Raw genomic sequence first — 23158 nt, 5'->3', positions numbered from 1 at the left:
ATGGTTGCGGTTATTAAACTTTATTGTATTTTAAAATCTAAAAACTGTAAAACATAGTATTTATACAAACACCTGAGGACTGTTCAAGTGGCACAGCATCTTCACACAAACAATTTGAAAGAAGGACAAGTTTAAATTAGAATCTTGTAACACAAAAGAAATAACATGGACGAAAAAGCCCTTTGAATCATATACGCCCAGTAAATAGTTGCATTTGCTTATAAAGTACACTTGGTTTTCTAAAAAGAAAACATACAGTCTTACCCCTGGTGAACATCTTACTGGCATTTATAACAAATGGCTAATACAATTAGCACCATTTCTCATAGCTTATAACATTACACTAAATATTACACAATATAACGATGTAATAAATAAAACAACAATGAACACGTTCCATGTGAAAGTTCTGATTTTTAAAATCAAGTTTAAAATGACAAATCAGAATTGATGTACCTTCCAAAGTTTAGTAGGATAAATGGCTCAGAAAGGAAATTAACTAGAAACATCGCACAAGACAGAACTTCCCTGTAGGTAGACCCTGAAGTGTGAGCTGAGAGGTACCAGTGATGTCAAACGATGTGCATATGTTTTACAGAATAAAAAAACTCACTATATGTAGAGTGGATCTTTACCTCTGTGGAAGTGTAAAGTGCCATTTTAAATTAAAAAAGAAAAGATTTACTTGTGTGTATACTTCAGATACAGAATAAAACATATATATGAAACAGTACCCATATGAGGAATAAACAGATAATAAAACACATCTTTAAAAAACTTGGACATAGGCATCTTCGTGGAGAGATGTGAACAATGAATGCCTAGTTAAATGTTGAAGCTTAGACAAAATAAGGAAGTTTTAAAATAAAACATATTAATTGAAAAGAATATAGTCAGACTCCATCCAACCCCCCCTTGTAGTGTAATATCTCTTGCATAAAATGACTATCTACCTTATAATTTTAAAAAACTGGTAAGAACACTTCAAGAAATCTTAAAAGGCTGCTTTTTTTTTTTCTTTAAACAGGAACAGGTAAAACATACAGCGAAATAATAACAGAAAGGAAAGTGATTTATGTGGCTATTCCCTTTCAGGAAACTGATAGAACACGAACAGAACATTGCAGTAACAGACATAAAGTAGTTGAGAAAGAGATGATATCTACAGTTGCATCTTTAAATTCTCTTCTAAAGAAAACTCCTCATGGATTTCCTTAAAGAACCCGTCAATCTTTCCCTGACTACTTTCCCCTTTGGGATTTGGCTGTTTTGGTTTTACATATAAACATTAACCAAAATCAAAGGTGTTTCTCTGTTTCCTGCATGAAGTGTATCTGTAAACTATGCAATGAAAATAATGAAAAGATACAAAGAACAAACCACCAGTTTGACTTTGCTAGTGCTAACGTGTTAAATGGCTTCTAAAGAAGTAGACTGGACTGTCCCAGGGTTCTGCGATTTTGCATACACCGTATTTTAGAGGAACCTTCTACACAACAAAAACTTCTAAGGGCAGAGAAAAGATGGCATTGGTCTCCCTAGAATTAAGTCCAATCTAATCTACACACTTTTTTAATTGTCTAAGTATCTGTCTTCTTAAGCCTTTCAATGTAGTGGCACAGCTTCACGGCTGTCCCCAGCTTAAGCCCCATGTACTTCATCATCATGTCACTCTTGAGCAGCAGCAGAGCTTTCCCGTCAATTTCCTACAGAGAGAAGGAAATTAAAATAATTAATAAAGCTTTCATATTTTATCAGAATGGTTATTCCTTTCTATGTAAGAACATGTAACACCAATTAGAGGGCAGCTCATTCCAGATGTATATTCTCTGAATATGCAGCTGCTTGATGGAAGCTATTAAAAATCTAATTTGTACAGTGAAGCATCACTTAATCATCTGTAAATTTGCTTCAAATTTTAAGAAAAAGGAAATTTAACCTAATATCTTAAAAATGTCCTAAGCATCAAACGACCTAATTTTAAATATCGTGTGTTGAACAAACTACTGCATAGCTGTGACAAAAAGTAAAAACTATGAATGGTAAAAATGGATTTCAGATGGTCATTAACTTTCTTAGAAGGGCTGGGAACATGAGTATGTCAGCTATAAGTGTGCTATACAGTGCTGTCTTAACCCTGAAAGCTAATCAGTTGTCGGAAGCTAATTAGATGCTAAAAACGAATTACTGATTTTCTTACCATATTGAAAAGGGTGCATCAGGTATGTGGGCACTAATTTTATTCATTAGGAAACACTATAAAAAACATTACTTGATAGTCACAAGGTATCCTCCAAATGTAAAAAAGAATTAATTGACCAAATGATGCTGCTGAAGCATATTATTTGGTTTTCACAAGTTCTGGTTTAAAAATAAAACTGTACTGAATCATATATCACTGGCTGAAGGGACCTGAAATCCCTCACAGTACTGCCTTTGTCAGGTACCGTCTATACACTTTCTACTAAGTAAAACTAGAAATTAAAGAAATTAGAACTTAAAATTTAGCCCATGATGTTACTTTGTAAATGGCATAAGGGTATCAGCATCCCAAATCATCAATAACCATATAAGGTCAACAGAATTGAGCCAAATGGAATCAGTTGCTGGATTCATCGGGCATCATAACAAGGAAGACACCCTGTCACAGCTGTGGTCACCCCTCCTACTCACGGTCCTGGGGCCCAGCAGGGAGCAGGTGGGGAGGAGGATCCTTGTAACTGTTGTTACAAAGGAGAAGACACCTGAGAGCGGCCATGCCGAATCATCTTCTCTTGAGAACTTGAAGACTTGTAGTATTTTAGGCACTCGGGTTCCCATTTAAAGCACAGATCCAGCCTCCACCCTTTAAGGCTCTAACTTTGGGCAAAGTAAACTTTCTCGCATATGGAAAAATCAGTTGATAGGGTTCCCCCACCATCCACACTAATCAGTATCCAACTGAAGGGCCTGCACAGAGGTCATTCAAAGCCATGACGGCAGGAAAACCAGATCAAAAGATAACATTACATGTTGCCTGAAGAGGTTGGTGAGGGTGCCTGATGTCTGAGGATCTATGTGTTTCAGAAACAGGATCACTTCATCCACAGACCAGGTTGAAGGGTCATCAAGTAAGCTCTGTCTGAGGACACTCGGGTCACTTCCAACTGGTGAACTTGGAGCTTCAATGAGGGGAAAAAAGACAAATCATACTTGACCTGATCATTATCCTGAAAGAAGAGATGTTAGGTAGGGAGGAATTGTCTCATTCTTAGAACCTTCTGTGAAGTACCCCGGCATGGACCCAGGACTCCAAGGTAAAATCCAGGGAAAGCCTAGTAAAGATGACCTGAGGATGGCTACTCAAGAATGTCCCACCTGACCTCCCCCAAACAACAAAAGCAGCTTCGGAAGACACCTTAAAGCTTCAAAGATCATAAAACAGACTGAGCAATCTGAGGCCTCTTGGGCCACAGCAAAATACAGCAAAAGATCTGTTACTTGGGTTAAATTAGGTTAATCTAAGATAACCTATTGCTCTCTTACTTTGAGAGAAATTCTTTGAAATACTTCATCTCTGTCCTCTTGGTCTCTCCAGATGAGGTTTATTTTACTAGCTAATTGCAATGGAAATCCCCAGAATTTAGTTTTATAATTGCTTAAATTTATTCACTTTAATCAATGAATTTCAATAACCCCCATTATCTTTGAGAACCAAATCAGTTCTTTACTGAATCTCTTCCATGGCTTTAAAATTCACGTCTCTCAAGGCTTAAATGCGTATCTGAATTTTGAAAACAACAAGACTTCTGCTCAGCTAGGTCAGAAGTAACTTTAACATTACACTGAATACCTCTTTCAAGTTTCACTGCATGGTAATAGATATTCTGGTTGAAGGTTTATGTTTAAAAAAGAAATACGTGAGGCGTGAAACAATTTAGGTGCTCATACCTCAAAACGTTTTAGGTGTGCTGTTCACCACGTTGTACTGAAATTTCTTTGTGTCCAGACAGGTATTCATTTACTCAGCCAGAGTGCTCGACTCCCTGAAGTTAGCATGTGGTAACGGACGCGGCTTTTGTAATTCGCCGGACCGTCAACACAAATTTGACCTCTGTTCCTGTGAATTAGCCTAAAGTGTACCTTTTCTCTCCTGTCATCTGGGCTCTGGCCATTTTAGGAGCATTTTAATTATTTACACAGGGAAAGGGTAAAGAAAAACAGAAGATAAAAAAACTCACAATGGGATCATTATGAGTATTAGTGGAGAAGAGGCGTGTCAGTTGACTGGCACAGTGCAGGCACGTCATAGACACTCAAGAAGTCTTAGTCATCCTTCTGAGTGCTGCCCCAAACTAGCCCTCAAGATGGGAAACAAACAGCTTCCACAAGCTTGCATCAAGGGTGCTGAGGAATAATAGGGTGAATAATGCTACTTGTAACATGTGTCAGTTCACACTCACCGAAGCCGGTCGGGAGGTAGACAGGTGAGCCAGCATGGCAGAGTCTATTGTTTTCCAGTAAAGCTGGGTAGACAATCGTGTCACGGTTATGTGCTGGACTGCGTTCACCCTGGGTCAGCATGGTTGCAGGTTCGGCTGCAGTGGCCTGGGTGGCTAAGTAAAGACCGCAGGTGCTGTGGGCCGCTGGACTGTGGCAGCAAGGCATGGAGGAGGAGCCCTGCATGGGGTCCTCGGGCATGTAGTACTGCTGGTAGGAATGCGCAGAGAAGACGGAGGGGACCTGGCTCTGGCTGAGGCCTGGCTCCTGCTCCTGCTCCTGCTCCTGCTCCTGCTCCTGCTCCTCACACTCCTTGGACTGGTCAGATGTTCCCATAGCGTTGCTCTGGGAATCATTTTCTGGCCTTCGTACTGGCGAAGTGGGGCTATAACTTTCAGGGTAAGAGAATGGAGAGCAAGGCTCCCTCTTCCTCATTTTCTGGTATTTGATCCTTTTAGAAAGCAGGTAATTATAATTTTTATATGGATATCCAAGTGGCTTCTGAAATGACACAAACCCAGCATAAACCAACTGTGATTGAGTGAAAGAAAAAGGAAATAAATAGTAAATACATTCATAATTACTTTCCATGGAAGATTGCTTTATATTATTAAAGATAAATGCTCTATTTTGATTACATGATTTCTATTCCTCTTCAACCCTACATTTTAATTGCATTTTATATATTATGGTTACAAACATAAAAATACCCATTGTCATACATTGCTCAAACCTAAACTTCAGCATTTTTCCAGCAGAGGTTTAGTCTCCCATCTGCTGCTACAGCAAGTATAGATCAGCCTTGCTCATCTCACAGTTATTAGTTCTCTCTCACTTCTGACTGGCATCTTTAGAAACCAGAGGTTTATTATAGTTGTGAAAATATTTTTATAACACTTACACGATTTTGCCACAATGACTTCACACAAAAACGGTGGATTTTTGTAACCTTTCCATGAATAACATCAAACTTCTTATCCAGGTTTTGAATAGCATCACAGATGACCTATTATAATACAGACTATTAGTAGTTTCTACTTCAAAAGGAAAGGAACATAAAAAATACCATTAAGCCAAACTCAAAGTTTGAAAGTTTTCAAGCCGTCAGAAATCTTGTTTCCCACTTGATGCCTGGCTGTTGGTGACCCAGAGCCGAGCTGGCTGAGATAAGGCGCCCCAACCTCCCACTCAACTACTCCATGTCACACAGGCATTTTAAGAAGCTTGAACACTGGGAAGTAAATGTACCACAATTCCTATAAGCCATCACATTTATGATGGAGTCATTTTACAGCAAGGAAGGTGCTATTTTAGGAAAGAGATTTTTCAAATCTGCTAAAAGGCCAAAGAGCCTCTTTCCATATAATGATGGTATAAACTAATAGGCAGTGAGGGGTCCACTCTGGAAAGAACAGTGAGCCAAATACAACAGATGTGACCTTTGGCTTCAGAGTATTTTAAAGTCATGCAATTAACAATTAACCTTACAAAACCTTTGAGTACGCGGCCCCTGTATGCCAATCAAGTATGTGACTGATAAAACCGGAGAATTCTTGAAATTCACAGAAATTTCATTCGGGCAAAAATACACTTAAAAGGCCAGAACCATTACATCATTCATTCAAATAAACATTTATTGAAGGCCTACCACCTGTGAGAACTACTTTGCTAGATGCTGGGAATGTGGACATTAAAAAAGAAAAAAGACAGAAAAAGAAAAAGGAAAAAAACCCAGCTCCTACCCTAAGGAACTCCCATTTTAGCTGGAGAGAGACAAGTAAAGAGACAAGGTCAACAGAGAAAGTGACCAGCAGCCTGGAGCAGTGGATTTCAGTGTGCTCCGTGGGCCAGCAGCACCGACACCATCTACTAGCTTGTTGGAAATGAAAACTCTCCCACCTCAGACCTACTGAACTGGGAACTCTGAGATCGAGGGCAGTGATCTGTGTTTTCACAAGCCCTCTAGGTGATTCTGATGCACGATGAAGCGTGAGACCCACTGGCTCTCAGCCCTGAATAACTAGCACAGGCTCTAGGGGAACACAGTTGGGTTCAAGTTACTTAACTTCTCTGTTGTTCAATGTCCTTATAAATAGAATCAGGATGAAAACCTCTCTCAGTTCTGTTGAGGACAAAACAACGTGCTACAGTATTAATACCGACATAATAATAATAGTACATGATGACTGGTCTGACAGTGCTCAGTCATCTATTAGTATTATTATTGCCACGATACAGATAAGAACAAGAGGCTAAGCGTGCACAGAAGAGCAAGACCTAATCCAGGCTGGAAGTCGTGGCAGGATTTTCGAAGAAGGAGGTATCTGCGTTGAGAATGAAAAGATGAGAAGGTGTTCACTAGGTAGAGATGTACAGAGGAGCATACAGGGCAGAAGGAACAGTATATTCTAAAATACCCAACAGATTAGGAGTATGGGATTAACTGATATAAACTACTATACATAAAACAGATAAACAAGGATTTACTGTAGAGCACAGGGAATTATACCCCAAATCTTGTAATAACCTATAATGGAATATAATCAGCAAAAACCCCAAATTACTATGCTCTACACCTGGAACTAACACAATATTATAAATCAGCTATACTTCAATACAAAAAAATTAAAACAGAAATTAAAAACACCCAAACAGGAAACAGGAAGTCAAATGTTTAGAAAGTGAACATAAATGACGATCAAAGAGCTGGGTTATGATGGGAAGGAGAGAGAGGATGACAGCTATAGAGGGATGGGAGGCAAAAAGGAGTGGTTTTTTTAAACCTGTGGGAGAATGACTATGCTGAGGGTGATGGAGACAGAGGCGGAAGACACAAGAGACAGGGGGATGAAGGGAGGTGTCTGAGCACAGGGAAAGAGGGTCAGATGCAGAAACCAGCAGCGGTGTTAGCCTTACAGAGGAAACACTTTTCCCACTCCAGTGGTCAGGAAGGAGGTCGTGAGAGATGGATCCAGGCAAGTGTGAGGGCTGTGGGGAGAGGAATCAGGACTTGGAGGGGATTTCTGCTCCACACCCTCCATTTTCTCCACGAAATAAGAGAACAGGATTGGGGTTGCCTGAGGATCACCAGTCCCCAGTGGAGGTCCTCCCCTCTGCTTCCCAGCCTGGACAGGGCTGGGGTTTTACTAAAGGGGGTGCTGGGCGAGGATTAAAAAAGGACAGATGGAAGTGCTGCACCGTGTGGTCTAGACTGGTAAGGGAAGGCGCTGCAGAAAGGAGGGAGCTAGCACACTAGGAGAAATGGAGAGCATCCCTTAGCTGTGACTTTGGAACCTGGGCATGTCTTAGCGGAGATACTCTATCCCACCACATCTTGCACAATCGCTCAGAAGGTCCTGGCAGAGCAGTGTCAACCCAGTTCATCGTGGATGCTGATGTAAAGCAAGCAGGGGAGAGCACTGCTCAAAAATCAGAACTCCCTACGTCGTCCCTGCATTCCCACTCTCTGTACATCCTTCCCCGGAAGACAAGACACGTTCCCTTTAACTATTCCACTGCTGTTCTCTATAATGATGAAGACTTCCATAAACATTTTTTACTTTTCAAAGTATGTTCATTGTATTCAAGAAACTTTTTTATATGTTAAGAAACATGTATTTGTTTATAAATGTTCACTGCTTCTAGGGCATGCCGCTCACAGAATCCTTGATAATTACATACTTCTATCAATCTCCACCAACACGTCAATTTTTACAAAATCCCCTCAAAACTATGGAAGATAAACTCTTTAAAAAATGGTGGGCTGCCATTTTGTTTCCACTGAGATATCTTGACATGCATTTAGGCACATACTAAGTTTTATCCAAATCAGCCAACTTCCTTTAAAGATTTTGTAGGGGAAATTAATTTAGTATTGAGCAATTTAGATGAAGGAGACATAACTATTATACATTTGATCAGTTAAGGGCTTTTACAAAAGGCTATGAAACCTCCATATTGCTATTTCAAAATTTTCACCTGAAGATGCTATTCTAACTAGAAATTGTTAAAAAAATCATCACAATGAGAGCGATAATCATAAGCAATTTGATACAGCAAAATTTCAATTGTACACCCCTTTATATGATATAAAGAGAATTTAAGCTTAATATTTTAGAAAACTACATTTGAGAGACAGAACTTTTTGTACCTGGCAGTAAGTAAGGACATCCAGAACTGTTTTTTGTTGCTCTTCGTTGTAGGATGTGTTAGATTTAACACTTGCCTGCTGATATTTTAAAAGTTGAGTAGTTAATACTTTACTTCTATGAAAGTCAAACTGAACAGTAAGTGGGAAAAAAAACACTATTTATTTAACTTGTTTTTATTTTTCACCAGCTTTTCAAAGAGTTTCAGAAGTATTAATCTAAGGCAGACACAAAATTAAAAAACCCCTTGTTAATATGAGAATGAAAATGATCGCTGCTAATTAAGAAAGGGATTAAGGAAAGAATTTATTATATCAGAAGGACGGAGGTTTAGAGTTTTGCACTGAAAAAATGAGTAAAAACTGCTCTGAATTTTCTACTCTACAAGGAAAAGAGGGAAGTGAAATAGTTAATTGCTCATTGTCTAATGAAAGGAAGCAGACAAATTGAGGAGAGACTAATGTTTTCTTGAGTGTGAGTTTAGAGGAACTCTAGTTTAGGAAGAAGTTTTTCTTTAAAATGGTTATAAGTGTTAATATATTTGGCAAATGGCAATCTACATTACTTACATCATTGACATATGCAGTATTTGGTTCATATGCATAAAGAACAATGTTATCATCATCATAAGCAGGGATTCGTGTCCTTATCTAAGGAAAATTTATTAATAAATTAAAAGGAAAGATGATAGAACTTAAAAGAAAAACTGAGGACTTCAGTTTCACTTTCAAGAAGCTCCAAAAACCAATTTGTGATATCAAGGGACCTTGGTAAATACTATGACTATAGGAAAAGATGTCCTTGCAAAACTGTTTTCTCATTAACTTAACCACACTTAAGACATCGTTTTCCTCTTGTGTACCTCGGGGTAGAAAGACCATTCTTCTAGTAATTTAGCACCAGAACTGCTGTAAAAGCAAGTATTTCTAACTACAAAGAATCCTGTTCATGGCTTTTGAGTTTTAAACAGACCAACAGTACCACTCTGTGGACAAAATAGGAAACCCTTAAGCACCTATCTTTTTTTTTTCTCCCCCTGCACTTGGAGGCTTGTGGGATCTTAGTTCCTCCACCAGGGATAGAATCTTGGAGTCCGAAGCACTGAACCACCAGGGAATTCCCCACACCTATGTTTCTTGATAAATTAATCTCTAAATCACCTAAAACATTTTGGGGGGAAATAAGACAGGGCATAACTAAGTAAAGAGACAGTAAACAGCCATTACATTTCATTTAATAACTCTGTATTCTAAGAATGGATTATGAACTAGAGGAATAATCTTAAACATATGTAGAAGTATGTATGTCTGTTTCAAAACAGAAAATAATGTGGAATTGGGCTATATATTGATACTTATAAAAATATACCATGTTACCTTTGTATAGGGCCTTATGCTTTGCAAAGTGCTTTCACATAATTATGTGAAAAGAGTCAGAAAAAAAAATGACTCTTGGTAGGTAGTTAAAATTTAAAAACTTGCACACAAATGTTCATAGCAGCTTTATACGTCACTGTCCAAAACTCATGAACTGTGTATTTACAATCTCTGCATTTCACTGTACAAAATTCAATTCAATTTAGAAAAAAAATAGAACACAATGAAAAGAACAAAGACAGATTTTCAATTTGAAATACAAACCACATCGACTTCACTGGAGCAGCTGGACATCTTTTTTGTGCAACCAGAGCAACTCTGCTTTCTCTGAGCTGGGCCTAATTATTTTTAAACTTGCTGGAGGGTTATTTGCGAAACTGTTTGGTCACCTAGGACTGGTAAATCTTCAACTCCTGAAAAGCAACGCATAAAAAAGTTACTTCACCCACGTACTGCCTTAATAAACTTAATGTGGATATGTTCTCAGAATACCAACTCGAGTTGAACTGGAGTCCTGGCTGAAGTTGAGAGAGCGACAAAATGAGAATTCTTCCATGAGTGATTTAGAATAAACCTTTAAAAACTGAAGGGCTTTATTGCCCACGCGTAGGAATAAGAATCCAGATCAAACACAGTTCCAAATGGTGAAGCGGACGCTCCACAGCCTAAAGGCTACAGAGCAAGTGCTGGAGACAAATGAACAACAGAGCATGAGTCCCAACTGCTTTAGTCAAGGAGCTCAGAGGCTTTTTACTCAGGGAGGCTGCGGGCCTCCAAATGTGAGTCAGGAGTCTCTTCTGGCTTGGGCCGCCCACCACGGTGCGGCCTGGAAAGACCACCAAAGACATCGCCGCCTCCCCTGCTCGGTGAAAACTGGGTGAGATTACGTCTAAGGTCATTTCAGCGCTAAGATTAGGATTGCTTATGAATACTTAAACTGGTGTTTTCATACAAAGGAAGACTACACAGCTATGAGAATAAACCAACTATTGCTACACACAACGAGGAGGACGCATCTCAGGAATCTCAAAACCAGAACCTTGAGTAAAAGCCAGACCCAGAAAAGAATACAGTGTATGAGCTCAAAAAGAGGCAAAAGTAAAAGACGTCTTTCTAAATTAATACCTTTAGATATACCATAGGCACGTCAACAACTTCTTCGTTTCCTATCTTGCAAACAGGCCATGATTTGTTTAACTAGTCCCAAGTCATGGATATTCAAAAGTCACTCCTCAAGTCTTGCTCTTACAAAGAACACTGCAGAGCAGGCTCCCACCTCTACTTGAACTCACACAGAAAGAGAATAGTGAGTTAAAGTTTCCCAACTCTAGGGACCATTTCTTATACTCTGACTGTATTTCTAACAACTTTGTTTTAGCGATTTAAATATATAATTTTTCTTTAAATTTGAACTATACCACAAAGTATAGATAATAGCATCTAACAGATTTTACTGCTTACTCTGTGCCAGGCAATGTTCTAAGCACGTGATGTATGTTAATTCATTTAGTATTCCTGACAACCCTACAGGGCAGGCTCTATTATCATCCCCATTTTCCTTAAAAGAAAACTGAGGCAAAGAGACTTTAAGTAACTTACCCAGGTCTCACAGTAAGTAGTGCAGTACGACTCCAGAGTCTATGCGCTTTACTTCTTCATTATTAAAATCACCTGGAATCCCTTTTCGACCAAGAACAAAATCAAATCCAAAACTCCTACCATGGCCTACAAGGTCTTTACAGTCAGGTGCCTCCACACTGCTCAGAGGTCACCTCTTATCACTTGTCCCTTTGCTCTAAGCCTAAGATACTTACTAGCTGGCCTTTTACAAACAAAGTTTGCCAACCATTGTTAGAGACTCTTGACAGACAGTTCCCTAATGGCTTAATTACAATGCTGCTAAAACTCGGCTGTAGACACAGAGGCAGCATACACGGAGTCTCCCAGCAGACGCCCACCTGGTACCTCTCTCTCTCTCTCTCTCTCTGGGACACTGACAAATCAACGCGACCTTGCACTCTTTGAACCTCTGCGCCTGCCATGTCCTCTGCCCTCAATACCCTGCACCCCACAAGACCGCTCTACGTAGGAGAAGCAATTCAAAACTTCAAGGCTTCATTCAACTTCCATCTCCACAAAGCAAAGCTGCTATGTCACCCCATCTGGAAGTGACACTGCTCTCCCAGAAGTACCAGAACACTCACACTTTAACGCTTTTAAAACAATTGTCACATGTTGGCTAGCTACAGGAGAGGCAACATCAAATAGCACTAAGACCTTAGGGTTTGGGTCCCAGCTCCTCCACTTACTAGCTGTGTAACTCTGGACAACTTACTTCTCTGTGCTTTTAAAAAAAAATCTGTAAAATGGGGATAATAGTACAAACCTTACAGAGTTATGAGGATTATGTGAATTAATACATGTCAAGTGCTTAGAACAATGACTGGCATAGCAAAGGCACGCATTCTTTATTTATTTATTTATTTTTGGCTGTGTTGGGTCTTCGTTTCTGTGCGAGGGCTCTCTCTAGTTGCGGCAAGTGGGGGCCACTCTTCATCGCGGTGCGCGGGCCTCTCATTATCGCGGCCTCTCTTGTTGCGGAGCACAGGCTCCAGATGCACAGGCTCAGTAATTGTGGCTCACGGGCCTAGTTGCTCCGCGGCATGTGGGCTCTTCCCAGACCAGGGCTCGAACCCGTGTCCCCTGCATCGGCAGGCAGATTCTCAACCACTGTGCCACCAGGGAAGCCTCAAGGCACGCACTCTTGGCTACTATTATTTTATTATTTGGGTAGTCACGACATCCTCCCAATGAATCTATTTGTCATGGAGCACATGGACTGTAAATTCTCAGGATCATAACATGTAATTATCACTCACATTGCACCCTTCACTGCAGATATAGCAACCATTTCCCTTAAATGAATTTTAAGTAGCAAGGCACTGTGCAAAGAACTGGGCTTTAAGAAATACCTGAATCTGAATCTAAATCGCAAAATTTGCTATTTTGCTTTAGGCAGGGATTTAACCCCTCTGTGTCTCTATTTCTTAACCTGTAAAGTTGCAATAATAGCTACTTCACAGGGCTGTGTTAAGACCAAATGACAGTTAAGCACTCAGCATCATGTCTGGTTCCCAGCAGGCAAAGCATAAGTTTTAGTTCCCCTTCACTTCTTCCCGCAAGGTAAGTAAAGCTTCTGCAACATTTTCTTAGAGCCCAACTATGACTAGATTATGCGAAATTAATATAATTCGTTGAATTCAAAATCCTGCAAAAGAAGTCTACTTAAGGTGAAGCTCATTTACATTTTACCACAGGAAGTCTAGACTCTTGAAAACGTAAGAGCAGGAAACCATCTGGTTTTTAAAAAGACACATTTTAGGGGCTTCCCTGGTGGCGCAGTGGTTGAGAGTCTGCCTGCCAGTGCAGGGGACACGGGTTCGAGCCCTGGTCTGGGAAGATCCCACACGCCGCGGAGCAACTGGGCCCGTGAGCCACAACTACTGAGCCTGCGCGTCTGGAGCCCGTGCTCCGCAACAAGAGAGGCCGCGATAGTGAGAGGCCCGCGCACCGCGATGAAGAGTGGCCCCCGCTTGCCACGACTAGAGAAAGCCCTCGCGCAGAAACGAAGACCCAACACAGTCAAAAATAAGAATAAATAAATAAATTTTCAAAAAAGACACATTTTAGACATTAAAGGCATTTCAGACATTTTTCAAAAGTCACTTGAGGATTCTGCTCCCAGGGTGTAAGGCATTCCCTTGCCATCAACTTATCACGACGACGAGGGATGAAAACGGCGTTTCACCCAAAAACCACCGCAAGGAATACTCGGCAAAACAGGGCAGATTGCAATAGCCAGACCCCTCCACAATTTTTTTTTAAACAAGACCGTGTCAATACACTGATCACTTTCTAAAAATCCTGTCAGGACTCTCAAAAGCAGCCCTTCTGCTGGCCGTATCAAACTTCAGCGGCTACAAAGTCGGCCAGACTGGGGATAATGCCGCCCAAACTGTATCCCCCATCACCCATCAGGGAATCGAGCCCATGCCCTGCTTTATAAAACACCGTGCAGAAAAGTTGCTCGTTAAATCACGATTTGTAAACATTAAGCCAGTTTAAAACTCCACAGCAGTCCGACTTCAGGGAGAGCCAGGTAAAGGGGGGGGGGGGGAAGCGATCCCCAAGAGACGAAGATATCAAACTACCGTGCTCAATCCACATCTTTACTTTGTTTAGCATCGCGTACGTTCTTTACAACAGCGAGGCTGCACTGTCTTTGATCTATCGCGGTTACCATCAAAGCCTCAGAATCAACGTTTGCATCTCAAAAAAATGTTACAACGAACCAACTCGCTAGTTAATAGATTTTCCAAACTCAAAATTCTAACAAGTCTGAGAGCCTTGGTCGTTCGTCGCCCCCTCACCCACCAAGGAAAAGAAAGGATGAAAAAGGACCAGCTCTTAGAAAGTCGGCACAAAGTACTCAATAAGCGGCCACGTCTCAAGCGCCTACGCGCTGGCATCCCGGGAGGGGCGGTGGGAACCACCCCGAATCATCCCAAACCACCCCAACTGCAGCGCGGCTGAAATTCCAGAGCAGACTCTGTCTTTCCGAAAAGGCAAATCCTTTCTCTTCCCTCAGGCAAACGCTTTCTCTTCCCTCAGGCAAACCCTCCTCCCCCGCCACCCCGCTCCGGAGCCCCACAGCCGTGAAGTAAAATCGCTCCCTACCTGCTTCAGGCGCACACCTAAGACGAGAAAGTTCAAAGGGAAGAAAAAGTGCCACTTGAGAGGCCTTTGCTGGCACCAGAGCCCGCCAAATCGGCCTCCGGAGGGCCCGGGAGCCAGGGAGCAATGGCGCCTCTCCCCGCGCGGCGACGGTTTTAACGGTTATCACCGCTCGACGCCTGAAACGGTCCTCGCGCCGGAAATAGGGCCCGACCACGTGACGCGCCGGCCGGAACCCCACGGAAGCTGAGGCGCAACGCTCGTGCCGGTGAGCACCCGCGTACTTAGGTTCCCACGTGCGCAGCCGGCCGCTGACCAATCAGCGGCCGCTACAAGAGAACGCCCGGGCCGTCAGCCGACCAATCCAGCGGACCTCAGAGCCGTCGCAGGGGGGCGGGCATTGCTAGAGCGACTGCCAAGGGGAGAGGCTCTGGTTCCCTCTGCGCGGCCGCAGTTCCGGCCTCCGAGCCCCTGTAGCTCGGCGTTCGTTCGCGGGGGCTGGTGGGATCGGAACCCCGTGCTAGACCGAAAACACGAGCCTCTAAGGCTGAGAGGGGTTTAGTGCGGCTGCGCAGGAGCGCCGGCGCGCGCGATTCTTCCTGTGGTGGAGCGGGTTTAAGGAGGCGGCTCGCGGGGGTGAGGCGTTTAGGTGCGTGGCCTCTCCACTCTCGTTGGTTAGTTCTTGGAAGCTTTTTTTTTTTTTTTTTAATGTAATTCCCCCTTTTCCCTCCTCCCTCTCCGTCCCTCTGTGACGCACCACAGACGTCGACATTGACTCAATCCTAGGTGTGCTCGTCAGTGCTGGAATTCGAAGGGGGAGGGAGCGGGGCTTTAGGAATTGTGGTTTGGTACATACCGGGAAAAGTTATTTTAAAAAGTTGTTATCTCTCCACAGGGTGAGGTAACACAGACCTTGGAGCCAGATTTGCTGGGTTTGTACCCCAGCCCCAACAGTTAAGCGCTCTATGGCTTTGGGCAACTCAGGTAAATGGCTCTGTGCTTCAGTTTCCCCATCCGTAAAATGGGCACAACGTGGGGGGGGGTGCTTCATGAGTTAGAGTAGGCAAAGCACTTAGAACAGTATCTGGCACATAAATTTGCGTAATAAAGGGTACATGACATTACTTAGTGGCACATCGAGGTTGCGCATCTCAGGAAGGAGGCACAGTCTGAGTAATTATCAGAAGCAAAGCAGGTAACTTTAAAGTAAAGCCATAAATATTTTCCTGGCCTGGAGAGGTACAGGAAAGTATACTGGACATTGGAAATGTATTCTTTTTTCTCTCAAATACAAAGCAAGATTGGAGCCGGTTACAGAGACAGTATTCATTATTATCATTATTTTTTTTGCTCATACTTTTGCCATAGCAGTTCCCCTCCCATATGTCCAGTCTCCTATAAAACACTTGCCGTTTGTGAAACCCCAGGAGTGCAATTACATAGCAATGAAGAGAGCAGCCAGTTGTTTAATTGCAGTCACGTTTATTTGCAGTTTCTATACACACTTTCTAGGTAATCAAACTTTTCTGGTACATTTTTTTTTGAGAGGGGTTCACAATGAAACTGTCACCGTTTTTACTAAAAATAAATACAAGACTTAAAGTGTTGCACAGCTCTAAAATATACAAAGGCTTGAATTGAATGTAAACGTTGAAAACATCTTACAAAAGAAACCGTTTTTGCAACGATTTAAAAAGTTCATATTTACAAATATTACAAAAATACAAAATGGAAGCAAGTCTATAAACCATTGTCTTTCGGCCAGCATGAACTGGTTCTAGTACCAAAAGAGCTACACTGTAACCTTCCTCATAGTTGTAAATCTTTGTCATGATCTAGTTCTCTCAGTCTGCCACCACTGCAGCACATGTACTCGCTGAACTCTGGCAAAGAGCAAACAGTGTGTTTTGTTTGCTGCAACCAGTCTATGTCCTCTACTTAGCCAAAAAAAATCAAAAACTCAGGAAAAAAAAAATTTCCCCCACACAACATAGACATGTTGTATAAACACAAAAGAAGAAAAAATTAGCATCAGTGCAAACAACAGAAGAAAAGTTTGGGTTGATGTTCCTCACAATACCTGATGTGTGTACCCTGCTTTAAGACGGCAGTGATGTTGAAGACAGCCCTCTAAATCTTGGTCTTACGTGCTATGTTGTAAAGCCATGGAAAATTACTAAGGAATTTCTTGCTTTTTTTTTTTTTTTTTAAACTCAGTTTGTTACTCAATACTCTTTTGCACAGTGAATTTTAAATCCATCTCTATCTGGGTTTTTTTTTTTAAATCTATGAAATATAAAATAGAGAAACTCTGCTATAGATTTTTAGAGTAAACAAAATAAGTAAAACTATATTCTAAGGGTTAGTTCTGTGATTATTACATATAGACGGTATCTTATTGCCTCACAATTCAAGTCAGTACGTATTTTAAAATATATATAGTACCATTACTTAAGTTAATGTCAATAATAAGGTGACGTATTTGTTAAAGCCAATTTGTGTGTTTTCTGTTCAAGATTTAGAATCACTTTTAAAGCCTACATACCTTTCTTTATGCTTAAAAAACCCCTAACTACACAAAAGCCGTACTGCAAACGAGCTGCTTTTATGAAAATTACAAAAGATCACCTATTGTGACTGGAAATGACTTTTTTTTTATTGCATTTGTCTAGAAACCTTACTTTTAAAAGTTTGCCAAGTGTACTTTTCAAAGTATGAGAAAGTTATTCATGTTCCCATGTGGTGTCAAACCATGCTGGTTTTCTTAACTAATGGGTTCCAATGAGAAATGATGGTCCATTTTTTTCAAACCCCCAAACATTTTTCTTTTAGTAAAAAGTATAACACTTCGTGAATGTTCAAATATACGCTTTACCAGGTAGCTTATCTATCCCTGCACAAGCACACGCGTGCGCGCGCACACACACACACACACACACACACACACACATTCTCCCTCCTCTACCCCGCCACCCCCAGCACCCATTTTACATACAAGGATGACAAGAAATTAAGAAACACAATTTGATAGTGAAAACAAATAGGAGAATAAACCAGACATTTTTTTTTTTCTTTCCAAAGAAACAAACAAAAACCCAACAGCAATCAGATTCTGTAATTCTCACTCTGTAACATCTTAAAAAGTGTTTCTGTTGAAAGATAGCATCTTCTTAGGCCAGGCTTTCTCCTTCATATTGCATGAATTAAACCAAAACCACAAACCCCCTTTCACACATCCTACTTTCCCAAATACCACTTGCATAAGCTTAAAGCCAGCTGCTTATCAATTTCTTGGTAACTCTGGTATGTTCTATCACTCTAATCACATTCTATTCTTTTATAGGCCGTATTCCTTCTTAGTTCTCTACTTTCTACCTTCTCCCATTCAAAACATTCCAAGTACATAGCTGCTTATATTTCCGACATGTCATTTCAAACATTAGTATCAGTTCATTTCAAAATCACAGGTGTAAAACCCATTTGCAGATTTCAACTTGTAACTACATTTTTTTTTCAGTTTTAAGACAAGAAAATTCAAGTAATTTCAAGTAATTCAGCTTGTTTCCCTGCCTTCATTTTATCAGAGCACTTGCCCTGACATTTCCTTTCCCACCCACCACCCTCCCCTTTTGCCATCAAGCAGGTAGAGTAAAATCAGACAAAAACTCAGTTATATGTAGCATTGTGAACCAGAGCTGCTCCCCGTTCCCAGTTTAACAGTGAATATAAATAATGCATATACACATACCTATTTCCCAACTACGTTGTTCACAGTGTCATTTCTGTTGATTTTTAGGTAGCATGAATCTCATCAGCACAGAGAGAAAGCTTCACTGAAAACTCATTGCAGGTACTTACTGATAAATCCACAGCTCTGTGGCATGCTTATGTTTTATTTTCGTTCGTTAAAGAACCTGGAGCTAATTGCTAAACTGTTTAAGGAGTTTAAAGATTATAGTCCTCAGATTAGGACTGTTTATGTCCCCAGTAGTGTAATATAAACTATAACCTAAAATTAACTACTCTTTTCCCTACTCATTCTCCTTAAAGCAATCCACTGAAAAATTGAAGTTTAAAGGACACTGTCAAGTGCTGTTGTTCAGGGCTTTATGTTGAGAATGATGATTTCTCTCACTGATTTTTTTTTTTAAAAATCAAAAGCATGCTTTTCATTCTGTCCACGTTGCCACATGGCACATCACAGCCACGTGTTACCAGTAGTTTGTTTGGTGCTGCAGTTTGTCACAAAAATGGTTAAGTCTGAATTCATTATTTTAAATTAATCACATTTCACTATATGACCTCGAGATTTCCTTTATTTCACCAGTTTAAAATTCATATTTTGAGGTTTATCACTCAGAAATCATATTGGTGGACATTTAAATATGGTATTTGATACGAAAATGGTATTCACAGAATACAGTTATTACACTTTATTTGTTGTGTTCTATAAGCAGTTGGTGTGTGGTAGATAATTGGCCACATGTCCACTCGTCATCCATAAATCTGTTTACACATTTTTATCAAAAATATGGTATTTACATGTGTGTAGTTCTTCTAAATTTTGCTTTAGTTCATTTTAATGTAAAAATATACCAAACCTCCAGAGTATTTCATCTTCTTAAGAATTATGACAGTGAGGGCTTTGTTTTCTGAATAGGCAGCTCTGGGAAAACTTTTTCTAGGTTTCATGAAAAGCAGACATTTTCAAATTCTCTATTATCAAAAGGAATGAGATGGGGTAAATCAAACTACCCTAAAGAAAAATATGAAAGACAGTGCAGCTACTTAAAAATATGGAAAATAATCAAGAAAGACCAAACCACCTTCCGTTTCCCCAGCAAATATTTAGGAACTCGTTGGTAAGCGTGATGGTACCCCACCATGTGCTGACTTCTCCCCAGTCTTCCATTCTGTTCCTCCATCCTCATATGACTAAGGTTTTGGCCTTTGACAGCCAGCCTGGCATGGGCCACCTATGTTGAGCTCTGGGAGGATCGGTCATCATGTGGGCTCCCATCAGAATTTTCTGTCTCGCCTTCGGAGATGGCCTGCATGGGCGCGTTATACAGCCTGCAACGGACACTGTAGCGGCTGCTGCTGGCCGCAGGGGGAGCCCGGGAGCGTCCAACCCTTGCCGATGCCGGGGTGGCAAAGTTCTTTGAGGAGAACCCTTCTGCATTAACCCGTGGGGAGCATGGAGAGAGGGGGGACAGCGCTTCAGTTCCCGGTGCCCCCTGATGGGCCTCATGGGTGCTTTGGGGGGACTCGGCTGTGAGTTCCCCAGGAGGTTTGGGCAGGATGGGACTCTTCAGGATCTCAGTAGCAGACATACGGTAACTGGAATCCGAGCGACTGCCTTTCTTGAGGAGTAATAGCTTAAACTCTTCATTCGATGTGTTGGACTTTTTGGCATTTCGGTAGATGAGGCCAGGAGACCTCTGGCTGTTTGGGGTGGTCACATTGCTGTTGGTTGAGGTGACAGAACCAGCACTGTTGCTGCTACTGCTGCCCAGGGAAGCTCTAGATTTACTTCGAACAGACATGTCCCCAGAATCTTTTCTTCCAAGTACTTTCCTCTTGGACCTTTTAAGAAAAGGAACAATCTCAGTCCACATACACTTTAATGAAACTAAAAGTGTTACGTCACACTCAGGCATCTCCTTAAAGAGCGGTTGTGTACCCTGTCTGATGGGATACTAAGCATTAGGGCTGTAGGGGTGAGGATTAAGATACATTGCTTGCCCTCGTGGCGCTCACAGCCTGAGGGAAATTCTCCAATAACCAGTGGACATGAATCAGGTTTTGGAAATGACCATTTCACATAATGACTAATGTGGAGGCTAGAGGTTCTAGGGGAGGACTTACTGGGAAGTTTCACAAGAGTACAAGAAAATACTGCTCTCTGACTCTTGGTTAGAGTGTAGGTGGTGAAGCACTGTCACTTTTATTCAACCTGTCTCTGCAATACAGATGAAATCCTCTGATGCCTGGGATTGGCTTCCAGTGAATACCAGGAGAGCAAAGTGGAAGGTGTGGATGGGACAGGACTGGCCATAGGCTGATGGTTGATAGGCTTGGGTGATGGATATGTCTGTGTGTGTGTTTGGCTGGGGGTGGGGGCAGGCAGTGGTGCGTTATACTATTCTGTCTACTCTTAAAATTCCTCCGTATAAAGAAATTTCTTAACGTGACGTCTTGAATAAGTCAGTCCATTTTGGCTGCAGATACCATTTGCCATAGCTGCCCAGGAACATCTGTCTACAGTGTATTAATCAGTAAGCCAACTTTCTGGAGGAGCTGGAAACCTAGACCACCTCTGGAGCTCTTAAAGCTCTGTGCACTATAAACTCTCAAGAAAAGAAAATTTTTATTGTCACTGTGCTGCACATAAATAAATAAGCAAACAAATTCTGCATAAATGTATATCTAAGATTACCAAACTCTGTAAGTCTACCAAACCTAGCCACCCATCCATCATTATTATATTATTTCTTTTGATAAATAAGCAGGCATAAATTTCGTGAACTTAGTCACTGAGTCAGCATGACTCAGTTCATTGCTACGTACTGGCAGCAGGCTTTCTCACCCATCTAAAAACCTGTAGGTTAGAGAAAATGTCAGCTTTGCAATTGGACACCAGCTTGATTTTGGTTCACTGAAAGCTTTGTGGTTGCTATCTTGTGTATGCCAGTGTCTGGCACTCTAATAGGGTAGGGATTTCAAACTAATGTCTGCTTTTAGCATCTACCATATTCTAGACACAAACATGATATCTTATCATCAAAACTGAACATGTGAGCTCTAGGTATCCCCATTTACAGCAAGGGAAATAGGTACACAGGTTGTAACTGACTCAAGACTGGACAGGAAGTGGCAGCATTGGGATTCAATTCCAGGTCTTTCTGACTCGACTCCTTACATTCTGTCCACTCTTCACGACACTAGCATTTGGTTCTTTAACTTCACAGCATTTAATAACTTGTCCTAAGGTTGGGGATAAAAGGGGGTGAGGAGAATATAATCAGGGACAAAGAAAAATAATGATTCTTCACTCTCCGAGTGGAGAGGTGAGCCTGCTAAGGTCTACACAGAACGTGTTTGTGATTGGCTCCTTTAAAAAGACAGTTGTCGAAGGGCAGTGCTCCTTCTTTATGAGAGAACCACATCAACAGAAAACACAAGTTCCCCTAAAAAGTAGGATCCTGGGAAAAACAGTGGTAAGCTGCTTGTGAAGAGCTTGCTTCAAAGAGTATAACTTCATGAGGTAGACAAGACAGTCCCCAAGCTTTGTCCCTTGGGAGTCGCATCTAGGTCACCAAGGCCTAGTGAAGTAGGCAGTGGCAGCTGCGAAAGGAGTAGCCACGTTATGACTGGATAGCTGAGTCTGATACGGGTTCAGTTTCCAAGGGCTAGTTCCTGTTTCGTTCTTCGGTCACAGTTTGTAAGGAGTATTCTTGCAAATAGGGGCCTTGATCACAGGGGTCCAGGGGGCAGATGAGAGAATAGGAATGGTCAGCATGGATGCAACACTATCCTGGAAAAGCAGCCTAGAGGACATCCCCTATTCATGGGATATGGAGCATTAAAGTTAGAGAAGGCCAGTGTTATTAAAGAAATGTAAGTTTTAGGAAGAGAGGGAAGAAAGGGAGCAGTGATTAGTTGTTGTGAGCTATGAAATGGGCAGGTTTATATACTGTTTTGTCTCAAACTTGGGGCTGTGTTTAGTGAGTCACCTTATATTTATCTCTGCTAGTGTAGGATTATAGCTTTGAGCATGTGTTTTTAGGTTAAGGAATTATTTAAATGTCAGAGATTACACTAGAGTTTGAGCTTTCGCCCTTGAGTTACTTGACCACAAATTGTTTTCAAATTAAAAACTTGTTTCAGAATGTCTTTCCTAGGGAAAAAAACAGCTACCCTCAGCAGTTCTTAGGAAAGTCTCTCAATTGAGGTCTACCTAACTGTATATAAGGCCACATATTTCCCAACTTGAATATAAGTCTATCAATTTGATTTGGAAAAATAATTTTTCTTTGCTTGCTTATGTTTTTTGCTGAATGTATTACAAGTACCCAAGGCTTTTCCATATTTGCGTTTGATGAGAAGCACGTAAGAAGCAGAACCTTTGGTATTGTTGCCTCACCTGTGAATGACTGCAAATAAATCCTCCGTTGTTCGAGGTTTATTTGGAGACACAAACACACTTTCTGCTTCAGCCTGAGAGTCTTCACTTAGTGGTGAAATCACAGAGTCATCACTCGGTGACGATTCTTAAATTAAGAACAAAAGCATCTTTAGGAAGAAGTCACCCAGCACGCTGCTGGGCTTCACTGACTCAGGGAACAACTAAGCAACAGTTACCTGACCGCCATTTTTAAAATGAAGGAGCTATCTGTCACACTTAGTCCCTCCATGATA

The 23158-nt window shown here is 41.3% G+C and overlaps 2 protein-coding genes and 1 long non-coding RNA gene across 10 annotated transcripts in view; 1 reads left to right on the top strand and 2 right to left on the bottom strand.

Annotated features, from left to right (window-relative positions):
- Nucleotides 1-57: 57 nt before the first annotated feature.
- Nucleotides 58-14948, bottom strand: SCML1 (Scm polycomb group protein like 1). Of its 5 annotated transcripts, XM_068533433.1 has the most exons (8): nt 14741-14948; nt 10268-10416; nt 9197-9277; nt 8630-8707; nt 5381-5485; nt 4443-4980; nt 3010-3161; nt 58-1706 (listed from the first exon to the last, which is right to left on the bottom strand). In XM_068533433.1, the coding sequence occupies exons 2-8, from the start codon at nt 10295-10297 to the stop codon at nt 1581-1583; spliced, it is 1110 nt and encodes a 369-aa protein (XP_068389534.1). In that variant the 5' UTR covers nt 10298-10416; nt 14741-14948; the 3' UTR covers nt 58-1580. The 5 variants fall into 5 exon arrangements, with proteins under 5 accessions (XP_068389534.1, XP_068389536.1, XP_068389537.1 ...); XM_068533435.1 differs by lacking the exon at nt 8630-8707 and having other exon boundaries at nt 14741-14947; XM_068533436.1 differs by lacking the exon at nt 9197-9277 and having other exon boundaries at nt 14741-14946.
- A 688-nt stretch (nt 14949-15636) lies between these two features.
- LOC137756684 (uncharacterized) overlaps nt 15637-23158 on the top strand; it is a 92641-nt gene continuing 85119 nt past the window's right edge. The window contains exons 1-2 of the long non-coding RNA XR_011072242.1: nt 15637-15721; nt 18534-18587. This is a non-coding gene — a long non-coding RNA (uncharacterized lncRNA). The remainder of the gene's footprint in view (nt 15722-18533; nt 18588-23158) is intronic.
- Nucleotides 18374-23158, bottom strand: part of NHS (NHS actin remodeling regulator) — a 342843-nt gene continuing 338058 nt past the window's right edge. For all 4 annotated transcript variants that reach the window (XM_068533129.1, XM_068533130.1, XM_068533133.1 and 1 more), the window contains 2 exons: nt 22884-23010; nt 18374-20323 (listed from right to left, as the gene is read on the bottom strand). In XM_068533129.1, the coding sequence (XP_068389230.1) occupies nt 19714-20323; nt 22884-23010 (737 nt within the window). In that variant the 3' untranslated portion in view covers nt 18374-19713. The remainder of the gene's footprint in view (nt 20324-22883; nt 23011-23158) is intronic.

This window comes from Eschrichtius robustus, chromosome X (assembly GCF_028021215.1).
Source record: "Eschrichtius robustus isolate mEscRob2 chromosome X, mEscRob2.pri, whole genome shotgun sequence".
In the NCBI taxonomy this organism is placed as follows: Eukaryota; Metazoa; Chordata; class Mammalia; order Artiodactyla; family Eschrichtiidae; genus Eschrichtius; species Eschrichtius robustus.
The sequence above is the reverse complement of the archived record's forward strand: the minus strand, read 5'-3'. Positions and strand labels throughout refer to the sequence as shown.